The 24967-nt window shown below is 45.5% G+C and overlaps 1 protein-coding gene and 1 long non-coding RNA gene across 2 annotated transcripts in view; one reads left to right on the forward strand and one right to left on the reverse strand.

The window, feature by feature from the left end:
* Nucleotides 1-11933, reverse strand: part of LOC106809363 (inactive tyrosine-protein kinase 7-like) — a 64069-nt gene extending 52136 nt beyond the window's left edge. The window contains exons 1-3 of the mRNA XM_014812428.1: nucleotides 11927-11933; nucleotides 10685-10990; nucleotides 9068-9137 (exon numbers count right to left, since the gene is read on the reverse strand). Of these exons, the coding sequence (XP_014667914.1) occupies nucleotides 9068-9137; nucleotides 10685-10990; nucleotides 11927-11933 (383 nt within the window). The remainder of the gene's footprint in view (nucleotides 1-9067; nucleotides 9138-10684; nucleotides 10991-11926) is intronic.
* A 10373-nt stretch (nucleotides 11934-22306) lies between these two features.
* The window catches only part of LOC106809379, a 5617-nt gene continuing 2956 nt past the window's right edge, over nucleotides 22307-24967 (forward strand). Inside the window, exons 1-2 of the long non-coding RNA XR_001393867.1 lie at nucleotides 22307-22874; nucleotides 23013-23166. This is a non-coding gene — a long non-coding RNA (uncharacterized LOC106809379). The remainder of the gene's footprint in view (nucleotides 22875-23012; nucleotides 23167-24967) is intronic.

Below are 24967 nucleotides of genomic sequence, written 5' to 3' on the forward strand. Positions count from 1 at the left end.
CTCTCTCTCTCTCTCTCTCTCTCCCTATATCGCTCGTTAAGTCCAGAGCTGCCTCTCCCTCTCATCTCCCTCACTCTCTGCCTCTCTCTATTCTCTATCGTACAATTTCCTAATGTATGAATAATGATTTTCCCTCCTGCCCATTCCTCGTAAGCCTCTAGCCAGCAGTTTATGGTTTCCGATCAAATATGAACACAATTGTACTTCGCTTACAGAAGACCTTTAAGCGTGACTGACTATTCGGTTAAATGAAGATGACTCATTCGCTTGCTCGCTCGGTCGGTCGGCCCGTCCGTCTGTCCGTTGTCTGTCGCTCACCCATTGGCCTCTCCACCGCTCGATCAATTCAACAAATGACCAATCAATCAATCAATCGACCAAATCATATACCGATATTCCTATAACACACCCGTAACTTTCATAGCAATCCCCAATTCCACTTCGGTGAATCAATTAGATTCGTTGGATGCGTAAAACGAATCCTGCTATCACATGTGCTATACGCGCACGCTCACATATCACACACGCACGCAGACACACACGCACGCACACACAACCACGCGCGCACACACCACACAGCATACACACACACAACCAACACAACCACACACACACACACGCAACGCACGCACGCACGCACGCGAGCACGGCACGCACGCCGCGCGCGCGCGCGCTCTCACATATCAGCCACGCCACATCGACACGACGACACGCACCACGCACACGCACACGCACACACGCACACGCCACACGCACACGCCACGCACACGCCACACGCACAACGCACACGCACACGCCACACGCACACGCACACACACGTCACGCACCCACGCACACGCATACACGCACGCACGCACGCACGGCACGACACACCACACGCACCGCCCGGCACGGCACGCACGCCAGACACACGCACACACACACACGCCCGCACGCACGCCACGCGACGCACACACACACCACGCACGGATACACGCACGCACGCACGCACGCACGCCCACGCCCACACAGCGCTGCCTTCTCATGCGGCTCTGCCTCGTGTCTCGCCGATCATATTCCTTCGTGCTCCGACATCCCTCATTATTCGGCCACTCTAACTGGGCGTTCATTTGCTGCAGGCGACAAATCCTGCATTCGACGCGCATTATATCTGATTGCACGTATCTGTCCGAGCATCGATTTCTGCGAAAATGCGCCTCCGACAGAAGGCTGTCAATCAGGCTCGCGATACGAGCCACGAGCCTCGCCATGCCGGTAACGACGGGCCGCATGCAATTGCGTGCTCTGCGGTCGCTTCTTCTTACTGCCTGCCTACGACGACCGACGATCCAGCCGACAAAGAAACGACCACAAATTAAGATTTGCCGTTAGGCTTAGGTAAGGTCTTGAGTTAGGGCGTTAGGCCCCGTGAGTGCGTGCGGTCTCTGTCTGTCTCTGTCTGTCTAGCTCTCTCTCTCTCTCTCTCTCCGTTGCTCTCTCATCCTTCGTCTCTCTCTCTCTTCTCTCTCTCTCTCTCTTCTCTAACACGGGCGCTCATGCAGCATTGCGTGCTTCGCTTCTCTCTTACTGCTGCTACGACGACGGACCATCCAGGCGACAAAGTAAACGGACCAACAAATTTAAGATTTGCCATCCGTTAGGTTAAGGTAACGTGGGTTAGGCTCGTGCCCATCTAGTGCGTGGTCTCTGTCTGTCTGCTGCTCTCGGCTCTCTCTCCTCGCTTCGTCTCTCGCGCTCCGCGCTCCTCTCTCTCTCGCTCTGTCCCTCTCCCGTCCCCCCTCTCTCTCCTCTGTCTGTTTCGCGCCTCTCCTCTCTCTCTCCTCCTCTCTCGCTTGCTCGCCGCTCCGCGCTCTCTCTCTCTCTCTGTGCGTGTCCTCGCTCTCTCTACTCGCGTGCCTCGCCGACGGCCGCTTTCTCCTCCCTCCTCTCTCTCTGCTCCCTCTCCCCCCCCCCTCTCTCTCTCTCTCTCTCCGCTCTCTGTCCTGTCTCGCTGTCTCTCGGTCTACTCCGCCGTGCCGCTCTTCTCTGCTGTGTCTGCTCTCGCTCGCTCTCGCTCCTCTCTCTTGCGCACAGCGAACCGAAAGCTGCCTTCACCCGAATATCTCTGTCATATAACGCACCGTACGCACGCACGTACGCACCGCAAGTCCGCGTACGGCACGCTCGCTCTCCACATTTCTCTCTCTCGGCTCTCCGTTTCACTTCTGCCCCAGTACCATAGCGCCTCGAATTTTCCTACCTACTGTCACGTCCAACCAACGGCCAGCAGCCAGCAAGGCGAGCAGCCAGTTCAGCCCCCAACTAGTCAAGAGATCTAGTACAAGCGATCCATTATTGACTGCTGCTCTGCAGTAAAAGCACGATGCGTGGATGCCGCGAGCAACGCCAGAGACATCGCAAGACACGCGAACATACACCCGCGCACCGCCACACCGCTACGCACCCACAGCACGCACGCCACCACGCACGCACGCGACGCCACCGGTAACACACCGCTTTCACCTGCACGACCCACACGCAACACCGCGCAACACACGAATGGCACACACCATACACACCACCGCGCACGTACGTACGTACGTACACAGGCACGAACGCTGCCCTGCACACCGACACACCACACACGCACGGCGCGCGCAGCAAACACCGCTGTCCGCGGGCACCCGCGCGCGTCCACATCTCCTACGATTAAGCGCGGTGCGGCCGGCAGCGGTATAACATTGGCAGCGTTTGATCCCCGCTGCCAAACGCCGCGTTTCATTCAAGCGCGTAACGCCGCCCGAATTAGCCCCGCAGTTTCTTGAACGGCCGGGACGAGTTTTAATGAACCCGCCACCGGCCGCCTGCCAATTACTACCGCTATCCCACGCAGTCGTAGCGATCGCCTGTCACTGCATAAAAAAACATGGCTAGACGGACATCGCGCTGTGCGTGTGTTTCTAGTCTGGACTGCGAAGTCGCTTCGCGGTAAGACCCGCGAGAGGGAGCGAGGAAGAGCCGAGCGACGGAGAAGGAGAGAGTAGAGGAGGCAGGAGGTCAGGAGGAGAGAGCGCGAGGAGGCAGTGGAGGCACGCGTGGGAAAGTGAGCAGGCGGAGGAGAAGAAGAGAGGAGGGAGAAAGCAGGACCGAGGAGAGAGCGAGGAGGAGGGAGGAGGAGAGGCGAGGAGCGAGCGGAGGAGGAGGAGGAGGAGGCGACCCCGTAAAATAGAAGCTACTGTAACAAAGAGAACGAATGTGAAGTTTTCCCGCACTCGCCGACACTGGAAGCTTTGATCCGGCCTAACGCTGATGAGAAGGGGGGAAAAGTCACGGCACTGCCAGAGTCCCAGCTTTCCACAAATGTCGCTACTTGGCGCTGCCTTGCTAAGACGTAACTAACGTGCTCACCCGCACACACACACACACACGCCCACGCCCACGCATTCACGCACACACGCACACACGCACACACGCACACACGCACACACGCATGCACGCCAACGCACAAGCGAACACGCGCAAACGCCCATGCACACACACACGTACTGACGGACGTACGTGCGCGCACACACACACACGTACTCACGCACGTACGCACGCACTCACGCACGTACGTGCGCGCACACACACACACGTACGCACGTACTTACGCACTCACGCACGTATGTGCGCACACACACACACACGTACGCACGCACTCACGAAAACGAGCAGACCAGCAGAATAGCAGCTCGATTCAACTTCTGCCTCCACGAATCTCAGCGCGGGCGTGTGTGTATGCGTGTCTGCCCCCCCCGCGCCGCCTGCCCGCCCCCTGCCGCTAACTACGGCCGTACATCATGATCGTCAGCAGTGACTACTACCGCTCCCGCCGCCCGTAATCACACCCCTCCCCTCCCCCCAGTGAAGAGGAAGCTAACAACGGCCGGTTTCCTGCACAGAGCAGTGCGAAGTGGGGAGGCGACTCATACGGGACGGCGGGAGGAGGGAGGAGATACTGGACAGAATGGGGGAGGAGACACGAGACAGGATGGTTGAAGTGCAGGAGGAGGAGGACGCAGAATGAGGGAGGAAGATGAGAGGACCTTACAATGGACAGATGCAGTACACACGGTGGGAGTGGAGGAGACAGGGAAAACGGGGGAGAAGGGGGAGTAGAAGGTGGTGGAGGCAGACGAGGAAAAATAAGAAAAAGAGGAAAGGAGGGAGGAGGAGGAGAAGGATGAGGAGAGGAGGCGGAGGGGAGACGGAGAAGAAGGGAAGATAAGTAAGGAGGAAGAGGTAGCAGGAGGAGGAGGAGGAGAGGAGAAGGGAGGAGAAGTAAGGAGGAGGAGGGAGCAGGAGGAGGAAGAGATGGGAGGAGGAGGAAAAGGAGGAGGAGGAGAGGAGGCGGAGGGGAGACGGGGAAGAAGGGAAGAGAAGTAAGGAGGAGGGAGCAAGAAGAGGAGGAGAGGAGGAGGAGAGGAAAAGGGAGAAGTAAGGAGAAGTAAGGAGGCGGAGGAGGGAGCAGGAGGAGAAGGGCGGAGGAGGATGAGGAGAGGAGGCGGAGGGGAGACGGAGGAGAAGTAAGGAGGAGGAGGGAGCAGGAGAAGGAGGAAAAGGGAGGAGGAGGAGGAGGAGGAGGAGGAGATGAGGCGGAGGGGAGACGGGGAAGAAGGGAGAAATAAGGAGGAGGAGGGAGCAAGAGGAGGAGGAGGAAGAGTAGGAGGGAGGCGACGCCAGACAGGGTGCCCGCTGGCTAGACATGGCGGCGGCAGCATCAAGTGCATACATCATCACCATCACTCACGATTTCCTGTAAGCAGGCGGGCCACAGAATATAACAGACGGGGGTCGGATACCCAGCTGGATACACCCATCGAGGGTTGTGCGCGGGAGGAGGGGAGGGAAGACCCACCTCAGACAGCGTGGGGGAGGGGAGGAAAGTTTGAGAAGAGTCCGGGCGGAGAGAAGAGGAAAAGTCCATCTGGGGTAACACGGGAAGAGGAGGGAAGGTCCATTCGAGACAGCGCAGGGGAGGGAGGAGAAGCCAGACACAGCACAGGGTAAGTGGGAGGGTAGAGAACGCGCGATTCCTCCCTCGCCCGCTCGCCGCTGGACCCGTATAACTACAGTATCGCAGGAGTCAGTGCCATCGCGGGCAGCAGGCAGTCATGCACACATCAGCGCGATGCATTATAGATTAATCCTACTCGTACGTCTCACGTCTGTCTTTGCACTCAGCATGCCCCTCGGCTCGTCTGTCGGCTCTTCTGAGTGACTGACTAATTCTCCCGGGAAGCAGGTTCGATGACACTCACACGCACACGCACACGCACCAGCACACACACGCACACGCACACGAATACGCACAGACGCACACGCGCACGCACGCGCACACATTACACACACACACTGCTGCTGCACACACCACACACACACCACACCACACACACACACCACACGCACACACACACACACACACACACACACACACACACACACACACCACGCACGCACGCACGGCACGCACGCACGCACCCGCACGCACGCAACGCCGACGCACCACGCGCGCGGCGAGCGCTAACTCTGTATGCACGTGCCCCTATAAAAACCCTTGGCTGTTGTTAGCCGATACTAGCGAGCAGTAGGCTGAGCAAGATGACATATCCCTATCCCCACACACACCCCACCCCGTCAGTCACGCCGATCACACTCTCTCCCCCACTTCAGTATGCTATGGAAATTACTGTACACGCTACCAATTTTATAACCAACTTAAACCTAACTTCGGCACAGGAAGAATAGGCGCGATGGTATATATATACTCTAATCCACACATACTACCACTATACGTCTACATACACAACCGTGTATACGCGCAAGCTACTGCTAGCTACGTCTGGGTGGGTGATATAAGTTAGCGATTTTGCACTTAATGCACGGTTAGCTCGGGTAGGCGGTAGCTACATAACACACTGAGTAACTCTTTTGCGTTCGCGACAGCTTCCAAGGCTGGGGCTTCCCCGGACGGATATAGATAAGCGCTCGCCACGCACCCGTGCACAAACCTGCTAATCGAATCGTGGGATCACCAATATGCCAGCGACAACAGATGCCACTCTTGCCTCCTCCCCATTCTCTTCTCTCTTCTCTCTCTCTCTCTCTCTCTCTCTCTCTCTCTCTCTCTCTCTCTCTCTCTCTCTCCCTCTCTCTCTCTCGCAGCCTGTTTCTACTACGAACACAAGTGGGGTGGGACCGTGGGAGTCATTCTCTTGCCTCGCCAAATGACAGTGCTTTTGTCTCAGTGCACGGATGAATAGAGAAAACGAGAGAGAGAGAGAGAGAGAGAGAGAGAGAGAGAGAGAGGGGGGAGAGGGTGGGGTGGAGGAGGCATTAGCAACGTGCCCCCTAACAACGGCGGGTGCTGGCAGGAGGAGGTGCGGGCAGGAAGGCAGACAGGGAGGTAGGCAGGGAGGTAGGCAGGGATGCGGGCAGGAATGCGGGCAGGAAGGTAGGCAGGGAGGCAGCCAGGTAGGTAAGCAGAGAGGCAGGCAGGGAAGCAGACAGGGATGCAGGCAGAGAGGCAGACAGGGATGCGGGCAGAGGGCGGCACATGTTTCCCGCTGCGTCACATATTTCCCTCGCGCACACTCGACCGTGTTGTCGCGATCGTCGCCGACTACGTTCGACCGACGTAGAAAGAGAACGTGTCTAGCAGACGGTTCTGAATCGATGCACCCCATTTTTACGTTCGTAAAAACAACACGCGGCATTGCTTCGTACGCCCGCCGTAAACCCATCACATGAGGGATGTTGAACCTGAAGATGTCGCTTCTTTGTTCGTCAGCTAGTACAGAGGGTGTGCGTTATGTATTTTATAACCTACTCCGCGTATACACACACGTATATACACGTATATACACACGTACATGTGCGAACATGCGCGTCTATCCAATACACACAGGACAGCCTATGTTCAGTCATGTTGCCTGCGCTATATATAACCATGAGGCGGCGACTTACTTGTCTGTATATTATTAGATTTCTCCTGTTATTATTGAATAGCAGCATCCTATGAAGTGATCATTTCAATCACGGAGGGGCGGCATGATCAAGAGAGTGCGAGAGAGTGAGAGGCAGAGAGCGAGAGAGACAGTAATATAGTGCCTAGCGACTCGCTTAATTAGACCCCCTAGGGGCGAGAAAAGATTCCATTAAGTATAGGCAACGAAATTACAATGATTTGTGGCTTATATGACGCCTTTTCTTCTCCAGAGATGTCTCCAAAAATCACACTGCGTCCTATAAGTTGAAGGTCGGTATAGCAGACATTATTATAGCTACGATTTATTAGCTATGTAGTATGTACAGTGTGGTATATTATATTTCTCAGCAGAATAGCTTAGAGAATACACTAATCAATGCTGATAGTGAGGAGGGGTTGTAAAATACAGGGAATCTGAGCGGGTAAAAACATGGATATATATAATATATATATATATATATTTTATTTTATATATATATATATATATATATATATTATATACTGTATTACACATTACCTTCTAAATTCAGGGGCGCGTCTAACGCATCTGAAAGTCTTATAAGCCGCGAAACACGGTGCATTGTGCGAGTGTTTGCATTTCTACCGATCATCATCCCATGTTGCGAAGTTAAACATACGCCAGAGTTGTTTGCACTGCGAACACAAGCGTCAACTGTCCAGGGGATGCGCACGAGAATTAAAGGCTCTGTTAGTGTCACGTATAGCGATAGCGGAATGCGAACTGACGTCAACTGTAACGCGTTCCTTATACTTGCTGTACAGTGTGTTTACCGTGTTATGAAAGTCTCTAAACGTGAGGCGTGGAGAATGACACGAGAATCTCGAGTTATGATTCCGCATCTTAAGCAGCTGTTTCTTTTGTCCCCAAAAAAACGAGACACGCTCAGGATCAACGAACGCTGCGAGCTTTCGTTATTTTTTAAAAGCTATCGGAAAATCTAATGTCGTGATAACATTAGTAAGTCACTAAGTGTTGGTAAGTTCTACACCAACTGCTTACGTTATAAATCATCATCGATAGACACTTATCCATGGCGCACAATGCAGATTCACGTCTTGTTCTACTATGGTGAATGCATTTTAACTGGAAAATATCATGTACGGATGATCAACTTCATCTCATAGGTTCGCCATCAAGCAATGATTTGATTTTGTCAGGATAAAATCAAGAAGGAATAATACTATAATAATGTAATAATAATTATATACTTATCTATAACAATAATAATATTAAATTTGAATATTGAAATAATTTGAAATCGACTTTCCGCGTAATGACGACGCTTTAACTCGTGTTCACCGAGAATATAGGCGGATGGAGCGCAGGAATAAATCATGTAACGGGCAGGTATTATTACTACACGCGTTCACTAATCACGCGCGTGTGAAATTCATCAGCCATCATCCACGCAGCCGCCCCGCGCGCATGCCTCGATCTTGCACAAGCTGCCTCTCCAGTCTAAACCGACCAGGCTCCCCGACTGTTACACGGCGTAGGACTTACGCCAACGTAGTGTTAAGCGAGAAGGGAACTTGTGGCTACCTCCAGTCACTCGCTACTCACTGACTCACTGCCACAAAACCCTTTTCAGAAAGGAAGGAACCTTTCAAAGAGGACAGCGGCGGTATAGGGTACGGTGATGAAGTCTATAGAGTTCTCTCCAAGAGGCTTTTTTTTTAGGTTCTCTCCTTTTGATGGCGCACGTACGTTGATTTATTAGATGGGAGAGACTAGAGAGACGGGTTCATCGAAAGTCTAATATTGATCATGAGTGCATGTCTTGCAATCTTGAGTGAATAGTCAAGAGCTATTTATGATATCCAACTTGCAGTCTGTGAACTTGCCTTCATACGCACACAATATTACGTTGAAATTACGATAAAATCAATTGATTTTACGTTGTGGAGTAATCGTGTATATCGTTAAACTGTGTACAGGAAAACGTCGTGCACGGATGTTGCAAGACAGATGTATCTGAAAGGTTATAAATTCTAATTAATAGTTAGGCAGGCACATGTGTTAAAAGATCACTCAATCACTGGTGTCTAAGAGCCTGAGCAATAAGGGTCCGAGGCTTCCAACCATGACTGCTGCCTCCAAGTCCTGCATCTGCAAGAATTTATCTTCCGAAAAAATGTTCGGGGTAAACATCCATTACTAGAGCGTGCACATCATCTGGGAAGCGTTAAGCATCTGGGTCCGGGTGTTTTGAACAACTAGTAAACCGCTAACGTCGATGTCATCATTATTTTTTCAGCGACGTCAGCTATGTCACAACTTTGTCACTCTACGTGTTAGGGCAAATATACCACATGGTGTCCATCTGTGAAGTCATTCTGCCTACGTATTTATTCATATCCGTGCGGCAACCCTGATATTTATGACAACGTGCTACACCGCATCACACCGCATACGGAATTTGTGAAGACAATTTTGAATTTTACGGATGAAACTTTACACCGCATCAGTCAATACGAATACGATAACACTCGAGATATTACAAAAACCTCAGCATGAAGAGAGTGGTGTGGTCGGTCCGGTACAGGTAAGCAATGTCGGGTGACGGGATACAATATATCATCTACGTGTGGCCTCGCACGTTTTAATTAACTTCATCACGTACTCGGGAGCATTACTCTCCTAGCCGGCTGCCCCGAGGGATGAGACGGGAGAGAGCGCGAGACCTGTCTTTCGTACGTATGTACGGCATACACGTGTGAGCAGTGGCGAGCCTGTAACAATTGGGCACACACACGCACGCACGCACGCACGCACGCACGCACGCACGCACGCACGCACGCACGGATGGAGCGGCTGACTCTACACCCAGTGTGTTATTTATTGCCGCTGTTGCATATTGACACTGCAGTAACAGTTACACGATGATGCATCGACTCGCACACACACACGCAGCTGCCCCAGATGAACCTGCTGCTGCAACGTACCCAGGTAAGAACAGGTATGTACAGGTAGTTAGTTAGTTAGTTATAAGCAGGTGGGCTGCTCCGTGGCTACACCCACACACACCCTCGGGGGATTCGCATTTCATTACCAGGTAGACAACTACATTTAGTTATCAGATGATATAGGCTGTGAGCAATTCTCTGACAGTTCAGACTTGTGGGGTCAATGCCATGCATTCAGTCATTTCACTTTAGTTATATTGTTAATTTATTTAATTAAATATTGCATATACTTTAAATTTCTACATGTCAATATTACATATATGATATATGCTATATTCTTTATTTTTTATTATATTATACCCTCATTAGTTCTACAATCTTGCAAGTAAAAACGCCGACAGATTGCGCACCCTGGTGGTACATGGTCTACGTACGCCTTACATCTTGAGAATTGCAGATCCTTCATGTTCTATATCTCCAGAAAGCTTCCGACAGCTAAACTCGTTGGTGATTCGCCGTGCAGCAGAAGACTCCTTCCCCCTCTCCCCCTCTTCCGCAATTCCCCCTACCCTCCTCCCTCCCCTCTCCCCTGTCAGCTACTCACTGTACGTTGAGCGTTGGTGGACTTGCTCGTTCCGGATGTGACGTTGGTCGCTATGCAGCAGAAACCTCCCTCCCTCTCTTCCTCCCTCCCTCCTCTCCTTCTCCCTACCCCTCTCCTTCATCCCCTCTCCCCTGTCAGCTACTCACACTGTATGTTGAGCGTCGCCGCGGGCGTGGACTTGCTCGTTCCGGACGTGACGTTGGTCGCCGTGCAGCGAAACCCGCCGGCGTCCCGCTCGCGCTGCGCGCGCCGGATCCACAGGTGCGTGTCGTTCTGGTAGCGGCGCGTCGTGTTGGCGACGGCGCTTCCGTCAAGCTGCCACGCGACGACGATGTGCGCGTGCCGCGAGACGTCGCAGCGCAGCACGACGGGAGAGCCCTCGACGACGTCGGCGTTGGCCGGCTTCTCCGTGAAGAAGAAGAAGTCCTGAGCGCGCGCCAGCGACAGCAGCCCTGCAACGATGCGGAGGGGGGATGTAATGTAACGTATCGTGATGTAACGACGTGTCTACAGGATGAGCAGCCCTGCAACGATGCGGAGGGGGGAATCGGATGTAAAGTAACGTAGCGTTTCGTAATGCAATGTAATGACGTGTCTATCGGATGAGCAGCCCTGTAACGATGCAATGGAAGCGGTGAAATGTAACGTACGGTAGTGTATCATAATGACACGTAATGTAATGACATGTCTATAGGATGAGCAGCCCTGCAACAACACGAAGACGATGTAATGTAACGCAGTGTAGTACAATGTAATGTAATGTATCATTAATGTAATGTAATGATGTGTCTATATAGGATGAGCAGCCTGCAACGACATGGAGACAATGTAACGTAATGTAATGTAACGTAATGCAATGACGTGTCTATAGAATGACCAGCTATGGAGGATGACCAGCTCTGCAATGACATGGAGACAATGTATAACACAACGTAGCACATCGTAACTTAATGTAACGTAATGTAATGACATGTCTATAGGAGCAGCCCTGTAGTGACACGGAAACAATGTATAACACAACGTAGCACATCGTAAGTGAAATTTAATGTAATGTAATGACATGTCTATATAGATAAGGTGAGCATCATCTTTGCAATGATATAAATGTAATGAAATGCAATATAACGTAATGTAGCATAATGCAACGAAACATAATGTTATGTAATGTCATGTAACTTGTCGTGCAATAATGTCTCTATATGATCAGGTGCCCTGCAACATCAACTTCTACTACTACTACCTTTAATCACAACTAATCTAAACGAAATTATGACGCCTCATGCATGAAAACTTAAAACTTCCCCGTAATTTTCATCACACGTCTGAAAACAATAACATTTTCAGTAACGCTTCCTGCGTAGCTCCACACATCCGTTCGTAACGCACACATTCCATGTTGACATTAAGTGGAGAGCACTGATTTCATTTTTCAAAAACTCTACAATGGTTCCAACGTTTACGTTTCCTGTTCATACAATCGATTCAGAATCTACCGGCTTGCGGAAGGACCGATTTCAGGCCACAAATGGCAACAGATCTATATCGTACAACAATTATTTGACTCGAGCGCAAAGCTATCCGCATAGGGTGAATGGTGTCACGCAGCATGCAAGCACCCAGGGCCAGGCGCGGTCGAATATCTGACACAGTGTCTCTTGCAAGCACACCCAGAATTTAAACATTTATCGCGGCCATAAAACGGTATAAATTCTCCCCTGAAAGGCGAGGCGTTAGCGTCATTTTGTATATTTTTAGACACGCAGGCATGTCATTTTATGGTCACGTTGCGATGTTGCCTTGTAAAGCATCTGTACGCTGATATGACCCGCTATTCAATAACGTTCTAACAAGTTAATGTGCATTTCCAGTATAGAGTCATCATAATATACAGTATTTAACCCCCTCCCCTCAGCTACAGTTCACTTCGGGGCCCTGCAATGTGATACACGTCCGAACAGCATTTTAATCCCTTCCAATTATAAAATTTCCCATTTACAAGTTCATAATATAGAAATTTAATCTGAACTGTCGGGATGTTTTAGTAGAATTTACTGTCATAGGTTTTCTTTTTTACGGTGAACGTTTTTATATATATAAAGTTAGTAAAATGTACAGATCTGTCTGTTTGTCAGTATGTTATTGATTAGCAACTTGAACGCCGTTTACGTCGCACCAGCCCAATAAAAAATTACACCTAAAATATTATGACCATGCCCTGTCTCGGTCATGTCACAGTTTACATTATTCAACCTCAGAATAATGAAAGAGATTTAATCATCTATACACGATGCCACACGGCCTTTCCCCCACATTCTTGTGCATATGCAGCATGCAGTAATGTAGCATATATATGCAGATTTCTTTTGCTTCTCAGCCATGCAGTATAGATCTCTTCTGCATACGCTTGGCAAAATTACCAGTGTTACCAATCACCATACTCTGGATAGATCTTAGGAAACAACTTCAACTACCTAAATACACGTAATTCCGTCTAGAACCAGTCCGGGAAATAGGGGCCCCCATTGTCATCACTGCTTTTACATCGGAAAGCCAGCGACCCGTAATTTGTTTTTTTCCGACGCAGACTTAAACAAACACGTTCACAGGGGTAGAAATTTACTTTTGAACAAGGGAGTCCCAACGGACTCCCTACCCTCAAAAAGAGGGAGTCCGCAGTCTGAGGTTCAAAATTAAAGATATTAACAATAACGCATGTGCTTATTTTTAAGATTCATGCAGTTGCACGTCTGCCAAATTTTCTTTGCACATTACCTGAAAAAATACAGTAATTTCGCGAGGCCGTGCTCCGGAACGAACTAGTTAGTATGGCAGAATTTTCAGGGGTCCGAGTCACACGAACTCCTGCATATGTCAAATCAGGGAGTCCGACAGTAAATCAGGGAGTATTTGACTCCGAACTCCCGTTAATTTCGCACCCTGTGTTCAAATTGTCATGACCGTGCGCACGTACAGTGACAAAGAGAACGAAAACGCAAGAGGGAGAAACTAGTGACAGGTGGTCACAGACAACGGCTCAGGAGCAAACAATGACACAGGATCGGATCAGCACGTTTTCCATGTGATGAAATTCAGCATTTACGCCAGTTAGGGAGAAAATGGCTGTCATTATTTTTGCCCACATCACACGTACCCAAGAGAAACAATTCGACACAATCGCATCGCGTTTTCGCGCGTCTGTACATTTAGTAAATGCATGTCGCTGCAACGCTACTGGCCTGAACACTGCCCTAGTGTCAGAATGTGGGAAATTCGACGAATCGAGCAAAAAACAGCTTCTGTTCGCATGTACATGAACGTAAAATTTCTAATGCAAAAAAATTCCCCCGAGTAACAAACACTATGCGCACGAAATTTCTGGGAGTTACCTAGCTCGAAGAAACGCTCATATTATAGAAAGACATCGATAGAAATGTGTATTGCTGTGCGTTAGTCTCGCTGTCTGGCCAGGCCAGCAGTTACCGGACTGTAGCGTGACTAACATGCTAGGACGCAGTAATTCCACGCACTTCTAGCAGAACGCGGCTTTTACGCGTAAAAATCCGAGAAACAGTTGCGCAGATGCTACATGCCGGGTGCTTGTACTACAAGTCGAAAACACGGGCCGCCGCCACCAACAACAACACGCACACACACACATCAGCTGCTGCTGCTACACACATATATATATAATAACGTCAAGATTTTTTTCGCAGCACAAACCAGTACGCGCGAGAGAAATGCTCCAACGTCATGGCAACTTACACCGAGTATTACAGGGAGAGCGAAAGACCCCAGTTGCCCCCACGTACAATTTGGCTACGAGTAATCTAAAAACCGACTTTCAACAAACCCGCTTGCATCGACAATGGCCTGTAATTCAGAGAGAGCAAGAGAGAGCGCGAGTGAAACAGCCAACGAGAGAGAGAGAGTGAGACTGAGAGAGCGAGAGAGAGAAGAGAAAGAAAGCACCAAGCTGCTATAGTACTGCAGGGGAATCAGCTTCTTCGTGCTGCTCTGTGAATACTAGAGCTGCTACTGCTGCTCGGTAAATTTTAGTTTGCAAACATGCATGTATCCGCATAGATCTGCTTATATCGTTCACGCCAGACACCTAACTACGAAAATTGGTCGGCATCTGCACTACTACGATTTCATGTGTAAGCTTGTTGGCATCAAGACAGTATCGTAATCTTACGCACGTACAAAATGAAATGATGAAATTTACTCGCTTAATTTTGCTCTTCTCTTGCGATGAATAAATTACAGTTGTAGTACACACAGATTTCAAAAGTCCCCCTGCATGTCAGTGTCGTTTCTTGATGACCTACGGAGTCAGTGTAGTCGCCGTAGTTTTGTTTAGGGTGACAAACTTGGAGTGATTGTAAAATGGTAGTGATTGTGAATTCATGATTGTGAGGGAGAATACATGGAAACGTGGGATACTCATGATACCATCTTGCCCATGTATGCATGCTTTGCAGAGCAGAGAGTTATGAACTTCGGTGGCCATAGACGTGCATGTACCAATAAACTTGGTTTATCAAATTCAGATTGCAATAGTGTGCATCGTCTGCAGGGTGATACTCCATTAGGAGTGTTCCCAACTTTAATGTCATTAATGGTCATAATAACATATATATATGGTCATGGTCATGGTCATATCTTAGTTTGTGGTTCAATGTCATTTAGGTTAGGGTTAGGGTTAGGGTTAGGATTATCAATCATTAATCATTTTCATTAATCATTTATCATTAATGATATCAAAGTTGGGAACACTCCTAATGGAGCGTTAGCCCGGCTGCGTGCATGTGCGTGTGTGCGTGCGCGTACATTCATGTGCGTGCTTGTGTGCATGTGTGTGCATGCGTGTGCGCACGTTTATTATTATTATAACATATAAACAACTGCATTTGGCATGAGCTTTAAAAACATGACTTAATTTGCTTGGTAAAAACTTTGCTCAATCGGCACGTCAATCTACGACCTACAGTGGAAAGTTCCCAGTGACACCCTCGTTTTCTCCTCACAATCTAGTAGGCACACTCACGATGAGTTACAATCCAAGCTGGGTGTACAGTGCATGCACCAAACAGGACAGACTCCCATGGTAGGCAGACAAGAAGGGCTCCCGGCTTTGTCTCTACTGTATTACAGCCGTTCCCCACAGAGACGGTCAACTAATCATCTTAGCTGCTTAATATGCAAGCCATATGAGCAGCACACTGCCACAGGATGTGAGTGATGGCCAGGTTTTGTTAGGCTTGCCATAGCAGATCGGTCACACTGCAGGGGAGAGGGGCATCCAGGGGCACTGAGGTAGTAGGAAATTGTACAACACAAATGCATTTATATGCTGTATATAGTCGGTGACATATAAAAACCATGATCCTAAAGTGCACTGCAGTCTATACTAGTTCCTTGCATTTATTCGAGTCGAATAAACCTGTCGACCACATTATTACTAATTTGTAAGTATCTGACATTATGAAACAGTGTTTGTATCACATATATGGATATAAAGATTCATGTATATTAAAAATTATTATATGTATCACGGTAAAAAAATCCTGCTAAAGCACCTTTACACGCTATATGCACTGTGATTGAATTTACAGATCTGCATGCATCATCAAAGGATGTCCCTGCAATAAAGCAATGTACATCATTATGCGATACATGTAAACATGAATGCTAAATTATTGTGCAGTAGACATGATAAATGTGCGAGTGTGTTAACTATCTATTTCCATGCACCAATTGCACGAGCCTCGTTCGGCGTGCGGCATATAAATTTTAATAATAAAATAATTTCAGCAAAATGAACGCAGCTTCCTGCAATAGTAAACGAATATATTTAGGTCATAAACTTCCCGTATCGTAACTAATTCGTGAGCTATATACTGAAATTACGTGCTGCAATTATATCAATGGGATCATGATGATGAATGGTAAGCAAACATGTATTGTAAATTTGTATAATTTTAAACGCCTTTTGGAGAAACACTTTGGCACATGGCACGTGTGTCTGTACTTCTATTTGTAACTATCAATCACAGATGTCCGGGATGTGTTGGACTAGCTGCACAGAATATATTACAAACTTGCTAAGATCATAGATATAGAAGAAGATCTTCTATGTCTATGCTAGGATACGTATTACACATCATCGTCTGATGATGTGTTTGTAGGATGATTGATTGATCATGGCTCATGCATTGGTTACACGACGTAATAGTATGGGTGAACAACGCTATCAATGCACTCTTGATGGGAATCATGATTGATAACATTTGACAATGATGAATCTATGCCACAGCCGCCGGCGATCCCAGTGCCGGTGGCAGTGGACACCAAGTGCTGTGATCAACTGGCTGCATGTCATCGTGGTTTGTACAAGTAACAAGGTATACAAAGCTGAAAGCATGTGGAAAAACGCGATGTAAGAGCCATCGACGTTTTTCGCCAAACTAAACGTATATTAACTTACCAAGCAAGGCTATAATCCTCACAATCATCCTGAAGTACTTCCACTCGAATCCCTGCACAATATCTCACTTGAAATCGACACAAATGCTACCTCTTTGTGATCATTCTTCGCTGCTCCGTATGAGCTGCGCCGCTGCGGTCTCCCACTATAGTAAACTGATGCTGTACGGCGGCATCTTCAAAGAAGCCGGCCAGCCGGTGCACTTCGTAGCTGAGCACTATGCGCGAAGTAGTGCCGAGTACAATCGTGAAGCGTTAAAAACCGCACTATAGATTCGAAACTTTATTACAAGTAAATACTATAATTTATATAATCCTTGTTATTGATTGATATTTTTCATGATTGATTATTAAAATGAAGATCTATGACTAAAGGGACCACATCTTAATCACATTATTAATATCTATCCGCCAACCCCACCTATGCCATTTGCCACTAGGTGGCAACACAGTCCAGTAACTCTCCACAGAGTCGCGTTCACACGGTCATGGTTTGTCAAATGGGCTAATTTTGGCTCGGGTCAAATTTGGCTCGGGCCGGTTTGAGTCGGAGCGTTCACACGTACGTAACTCGTAAGGTGAATACTGTCTGTCAAATTCAAATTCAAATTCAAATAAATTTTATTGCACAAATATCTCACAGATACTTTGACAGTATGTCGCGAGATGGTTGTGTACGATTTAGAGTGTTTACTTACGTTCCGAGTTCAATTATCAATCTTGAAAACGTGCATCCTGATCAAATTTTTCGAATTTTTATACTGTTTTCGACTTTATTTCGTCGAAGTACACGTTCGACACTCGCGGCATCTACCGCTCTACTTGTTGTTGTTGTTGTTATTCGTTTATCCTCCTGCTTCACGAGGTCATGGTCACAATGTATACCCAGGCTCTTTGTACCGCTCGCCGAAAACTGGTGCTAAAATTTGGCTCGGGCCTGGTCCGACGTTTTCGATGGGACCAAAAATTGAGGTGCAAATCCACTTTAGGCACCTTAGGTATCACAAAGTGATGCAGAGATTTCTGTGTATCATCAACTGATGCGCAGACTTTCCGTATATCAAGGAATGATGCAAAAACCCTAACCCTAACCGTAACCCTAACCCTAACACACTTCGTGATACCTAAGGTTATACTTTATCAGTTTATGACTTAGGGTTAGGGTTAGGGTTTTTGCATCATTCCTTGATATACGGAACGTCTGTGCATCAGTTGATGATACACATAACTCTGTGCATCACTTCGTGATACCTAAGGTGCCTAAAGTGGATTTGCGCCCCAAATTGGCTCGTGCCAAATTGGCACGGCCCCAAAAACCGTCCGTGTGAACGCTCGGCTCGAGCCAAATCTGGCGCGGGCCAAAAACGTCCGTGTGGACGCGCCTTAGCTAGGGTCCCTATCATAGATATCCTATAACAACCTCAGATAACAACTAGATAGGCCCTAGCCAATGAGATTGAGAGTGCATTGCACCATATAGACCAATAAATTGTGCCCTAAAAAATTTTATATTCTGGTGTTATTTTAGGGCCTAATAGGCTTCCATAGACAAAACCTGTGAATTCCGACATGCAAAATGCACGACAACCTTTTGACTATTTACGGCCGTGTTACATAGAAAATCAGGGGTCGAAATTAGCGGTATCCCGATATCCGCGGGATATCAGATTCTTGTGGGGGATACCAGATTTCAATGCTTGGTATCCCGCCGGGATAGTAAAAAAAAAATCGTCATAATCGGGATAGTGGTTGTTGAGTTATCAACTTTATACGGCAGCGCATCTGAGCGAGTGCGAGAGCGCGAGTGCGCGCCCTTAGTTACTAATTTACTATGTCACACTAGCGTTTTTATACAGCAGGCATGGCATATAAATTTGCAAGCGCAAGCGTGGCCGATGTTGATCATAATTGTGANGGAATGCATTGATAATAGACCTGGATTGAACATGGCATTGATCAATATTCTTCGTGAGAAAAAGGAGAAATCACCATATGAATATACACGGTTTTTATATATTTTAGACGAATATATCAGAAGAATATCAAATTTTATTCTGTATGTAGGATCACACATTTCACTCGTTTTTTTATAGTTTGATTGACTTTAATACGTTTTATATTTGTCAGCATATAAGGATTGTATTTTTAAAATTTTGCATTTGCATTATACAAGCAATGACACAGGTGTGCAAATATCACATGTATATATTTCATTATTGGAATATTATATATATTATATATATATATATATTGTAAACATGCAGTTACAGAATTCAAACTCCTACGTTAAATTATGTGTGTTGTTATGTTATTTGTTTATGGTGTTGTTGTTTAGTGAGGCGTGTGCTTGCAATGTATTCCTGAAAGTTTGTTTTTCAAGCGCAGACTTGCTCTTAGTTAGTCTTTAGTTAGATTTTCTGTAGGTCTTGTATTAGCATTGCATTAGATTGATTTCGTGTAGTCTTGCTATTCGGTGTGTATAAGATAGATGCTTGCTGAACTAAACCCCGCGCGATTCTTGCAACCCTGTTCCGTGTACTACCTTTCCTGCACTTTAACACGCTACCAAATCTTTCTAGGCAGTGTTCTATGACCCTAGTGCAGCCTTCCTACTTGCCTATGCGTCGTAGACATGCATTAGATGTGATTTGTCTGTACGTTTTGCCTAATTCGTTGTATAGATAGATGCTGCTGACTCACCCCACAAATTCTGTGCAACCCTTCACCACTGTACTACTTTCCTGCACTGTTGAACTCCAAATCTTTCTAGCAGTGGTCGGACCCTGGTGAGCTTCCTATTGTGCCTGGTGTGACTTGCACGTTAGATTGATTTCTGTAGTCTTGCTATTCGTCTACGCGGGCTCTGCTGGCGCGCGTGTATTAGATAGATGCTTGCTGACTCCACCCCCACAATTCTTGCAACCCTTACCCTGTACTACTTTCCTGCACTTTAACCTACCAAATCTTTCTATGCAGTGTTCAGGACCCTGGTGAGCTTAACACTTACCTGGTGTGACTGTATTAGATTGAGTTCTGTAGTCTTGCTATTCGTGTATATAGATGCTGCCGACTTTAGAGATACCACTAGAGATTCTTTTCTCAAGTTAAATCCTAATTTATTCATTTGTGATTGTCTGTCTGAGCCTTTATGCATTTTCATACACTAACATCTAGTTAGATATTAAATTTATTGTTATTATTTTATTGTTCTAGGTGGGTGGAATAATAATCCAACTGGCCATGTACCCTATTCGCTCCAATTTTCCTACCGCCGTGCGTATATTAGCCTATGAGCGACACCGCGCGCATATATTTGGTAATTAATTAAACTAATCGTGGTTCAATAAACTCAAAATTCACAGAGATTATAGCTAAGACATGTGTCTATAATAGCTAGAATTTATAGAAATGTAACTCAACTCGTTCGCGAGATATCAGAGGAAGTACACTTTCCTAACGTCCGTTCGTCTGTTTACTGCCCTAGAAAACAGTGCGACAATCATCTTTCCAATATGGCGGCAGGAAATCCCATCTGGCGATGACGTCAGGCCTATCTAGTTGTTATAGGATATCTATGGTCCCTATATATAAAATATTATATTATATATAGGGACCCTAGTAACTCCTAGGGAATCGTGCACCGGGGAGAAATACTAATTTTTCACACATGTGTACACATGTATTGTATACATGTGAACCCTAGCCCTAACCCTAACCCTAACCAAAGCCCTAACCCCAACTCTAACCCTAAGCAGAAAAATATTTTTTTTAAATATTAAAAAAAAACGAATCCTTCTGACTTGGTACGATTCGGAACCGTTCGGCGAATTCCGGAAAAATGAGTATTTCTCCATGGTGCAATAATTCTCCTAGGGTCCAGGGGCGTGTACAAGGGGGGGGTCCAGGGGGACACCCCCCCCCTGCTCGCGCAGAAAACGCATCTGAGGGGGTCTAATTTCAAAAATTTTCTTCCCTTCGCGTGCTCGCAAGTTTGGGTTACGGTTAGACCCCCCCTGCTACAAATCCTGTACACGCACCTGGGGTCCCTATATATAAAGGGACCCTAGTAACTCCACCATAACTCCACTCATAGCTAAGTCCACTATAATAAATATAAAGTGCGATATACAAGAATAAAACTACTGGACACTTCTCCAAGAACAAATAACAATAGAGCACAATGAATTATACTTATAATTAAGTAACCATTTATTTGCCAAATAAGCATTTCCAGCTACTTCGCTATCACTGTGCCAAGACACCTGCCTTTCGCATGTGCACTAAAATAACAATCGTCCAGAAATTCATTGGTCAGTTCCAATTTATTTTAGTACGTATCCCACTTTTATGAATGGTAAACATGACATTATGCTAAATTTTACAACTTGCAAGAAATACCACTTTTTAGTCATATTATGCAGTCCATTGACTCTTTACTTGCTATGTTAAGCTACCCTCAAATTATGTAATGATGATGACTGATGATAATGCATGGTGCACTGCAACAGCAACTACTGAAGGGGTGCATGTTAACGTACCACTGATATATCATATGAACTAAATAAAACGTAAAAAGGTATATTTACCATTAAACTGGACAGTGAATCTATACATGGTGCACGAACCTTGTCACACGATGATGTGAGTATGACGATAACGTTTAAATAAAATTAAGATGAAACCACAAATCCATAATAAAGTAGAAAAATTCCCTACACAGTAAGAAATAAATCACAGGCTTTGAATGCACATGAAACATGATAGCCTAGATAGATTCTTTGTTATTGCGTGATACATTTTCTTTTAATGCAAAAAGTCTCATTTACCCAGATGAGACGGGATACTAGAGAAGCGTTGCCGAAAGGAGGTGTTGATCCCAAGCGCTATAAGCGCAGATCTTGCGCGCAGTTCCGCGGCAAGGCGCACGCGACCGCGGGAAAATAGTCAGGATTCTATCTAAGTATCTATCTATTTATGTTAAAGTTTCATATCGCATACACACGGCCCATAAGAGGCAAGTAGTTGGTTTCCTTAGATCAATAAAACGATGTCTGCATTAAATTTTGAGAGTGTACACTCTAAAATCAATCGTCAGATGTTTACATTCACTTAACAGTGTGTCACAGTAAGCGAATAACATTCGACCATCATAATGTACTTATTAACTACAGAAGGTGCCAGTTACTGTAGCATTCGTCAACTTTGTATAATCAATGGGCCTATTATGCCTTTAATTATATATGTATATAGTATATACATATATTAGAGATGGGAATCAGTTGGAATTTCATCATCGATCATCGGTTGCACCCATTTTTTATAATACAATATATACTAAAAACTATGAAACAGTATTATACTCACTTATATTTGGTGTAAGTTAGATTTATTGTCTCCAAGCTGTAAAGTAACCAAAAAACCACACACAAATAAAATGAAGAGTCATTTCAGCAATGTTTGCCAATTTTATTGAGCCGAGCGCTTAGTCTTTTGCTGCACAACGACTGACTTTCGCTTATAATTCATCATCGGGACATCACTAATATATATTTACCTGACTATCATTTAAAAATTACATAATAATGTGCAGTATTGTGACTGTATTGTATTTGGACAATGTAATATATGAAATATTTTGTTTTAAGGATCATGCTTACTCATGTTCGCCAAGAAAATGGAAAAGAAAGTTGCATGAAACGGAGGAGAAACTAGACACCATCACAAAGAAGCTGAAGAACACTGCCCGTCGAGAGAAGAGATGAAAAGAAACTTGTAGACATCAGTTGGCAGAGCTGTATGAAAAATACCTCATAAATATGGAGTTAAGATCAAAGCTGGAATCCTTTGGAGGTACCAAACTTTTAAAATTGAATCTAATCTTACTTTTAAACTATTCACAGACAAGCTAATCCTGTAGGTAGTGGTGGCCTATAATTATCTAGTAATGTGTTAGATGAATTGTTTCTGACAAGTGTATTTTTATTTCAGATATTCCTTGGAAATTATTTAAAAAACCTTCTAAAGAATACACACACGATCAAAGGGATTTTGCCATCACGTTACACCTGCAATCTCCCAAGGCGTATGAGTATTTGAGGAGTACACTGGATTTGCCGCTGCCACACCCTAGAACTCTCAGAAAGTATGTAAAAAGTTAAACATTGTTTTTGGAATGTGAATATACTGCATTAGACAAAATGCATTGTATTTATAAGCATTGTAATTATTGGCTGCTATAACATTTTAGTGTAGAATATATATATATATATATATATATATATATATATATCAAGAGTGGATAATAGAGAAGAGTATGACTCGGTTTTAACAGCGTTTTGCATAGTTTTAAACTGGTAAATAATCTATCAATATGTGAATGAATATATTCAAACTACCTTGTTTTCGTCTATGATTCTCCCTTAATCATATGACCCACCACAATTAACCTGAAAATCGTATGTGTTCTTCAAAAAGTTATTGAATACGACACAGGTTTCGTACAGTTTTCACGGATGAACAGCATCTCTCTCCGACCGAACTTTCTTATGGGACTAGTGTTCTGTTGTCTATGACGGTACGCTGGGGCCGTAAGGGAATCAGCTGCCTAGCTAGCTGGCCGTGAGCCGCATTTATTTAGCACGCTGGAACGCTGCACGCTGAATACAATTCGATGCCTAATATCCCATACGACCCCAAAGTTCCGTCATAGACAATAGAACACTAATCCCATAAGAAAGTTCGGTCGGAGAGATGCAATCATGCGTGAAAACTGTAACGAAACCGTGTCGTATTCAAATAACTTTTTGAAGAACACATACGATTTTCAGGTAAATTGGTGGTGTCATATGATTAAGGGGAGAATCATAGACGAAACAAGGTAAAGTTTGAATATATTTATTCACATATTGATAGATTATTTACCAGTTGAAAACTATGCAAAACGCTGTTAAAACGAGTCATACTCTTCTCTATTATCCACTCTTGATATATATATATATATATATTATATATATGTCCTAATTTTTGTTTGTCATTATTAACATGATTAACCTAATTACGGTGAGGGAATGCATTGATAATAAATAGAGAACATCGTTATATACGGCGCTCCGCAAATAGATGGTCCCTTGTACCAGGCGCAGGCCCGGCGATCGGAACCGGAACCATAGGGATAGTGTAAAGCACGCCGCCGTTTCAAATCTGTACAATTACTGTTTGATTATTGTGATTTCACACTGATCCTCTTTAGTAATGTGATCGAACAAATGGAACTCTGTTCTTATTTATAAACCTGGATGAACATGACATTGATCAATATTCTTCGGTGAGAAAAGGAGAAATCACCAGATGAATATACACGGTTTTTATATATTTTGATTAAATTTCAGAAGAATATCAAATTTTATTCTGTATGTAGGATCACACATTTCACTCGTTTTTTTATAGTTTGATTGACTTTAATACGTTTTATATTTGTCAGCATATAAGGATTGTATTTTTAAAATTTTGCATTTGCATTATACAAGCAATGACACAGGTGTGCAAATATCACATGTATATATTTCATTATTGAATAATTATATTATATATATATAATCAATATATTGTAAACAGTGCAGTTTACAAGAATTCAAACTCCTACGTAAATTATGTTGTTGTTATGTTATGTTGTTTATGGTGTTTGTTAGTGCTGTTGAATGTATTTCTGAAAGTTTGTTTCAAGCAGACTTGCTTTAGTAGTCTTTAGTAGATTTCTGTAGTCTTGCTATTAGATTGCATTAGATTGATTTCTGGTATCTGCTATTCGTGTATAGATAGATGCTGCTGACTAACCCCGCAATCTTGCAACCCTTTCCCTGTACTACTTTCCTGCACTTTAACGTACCAAATCTTTCTAGGCAGTGTTTATGACCCTAGTGAGCTTCCTACTTGCCTGGTGTGAC

Source organism: Priapulus caudatus, unplaced genomic scaffold, assembly GCF_000485595.1.
Source record: "Priapulus caudatus unplaced genomic scaffold, Priapulus_caudatus-5.0.1 Scaffold349, whole genome shotgun sequence".
Classification (NCBI taxonomy): Eukaryota; Metazoa; Priapulida; class Priapulimorpha; order Priapulimorphida; family Priapulidae; genus Priapulus; species Priapulus caudatus.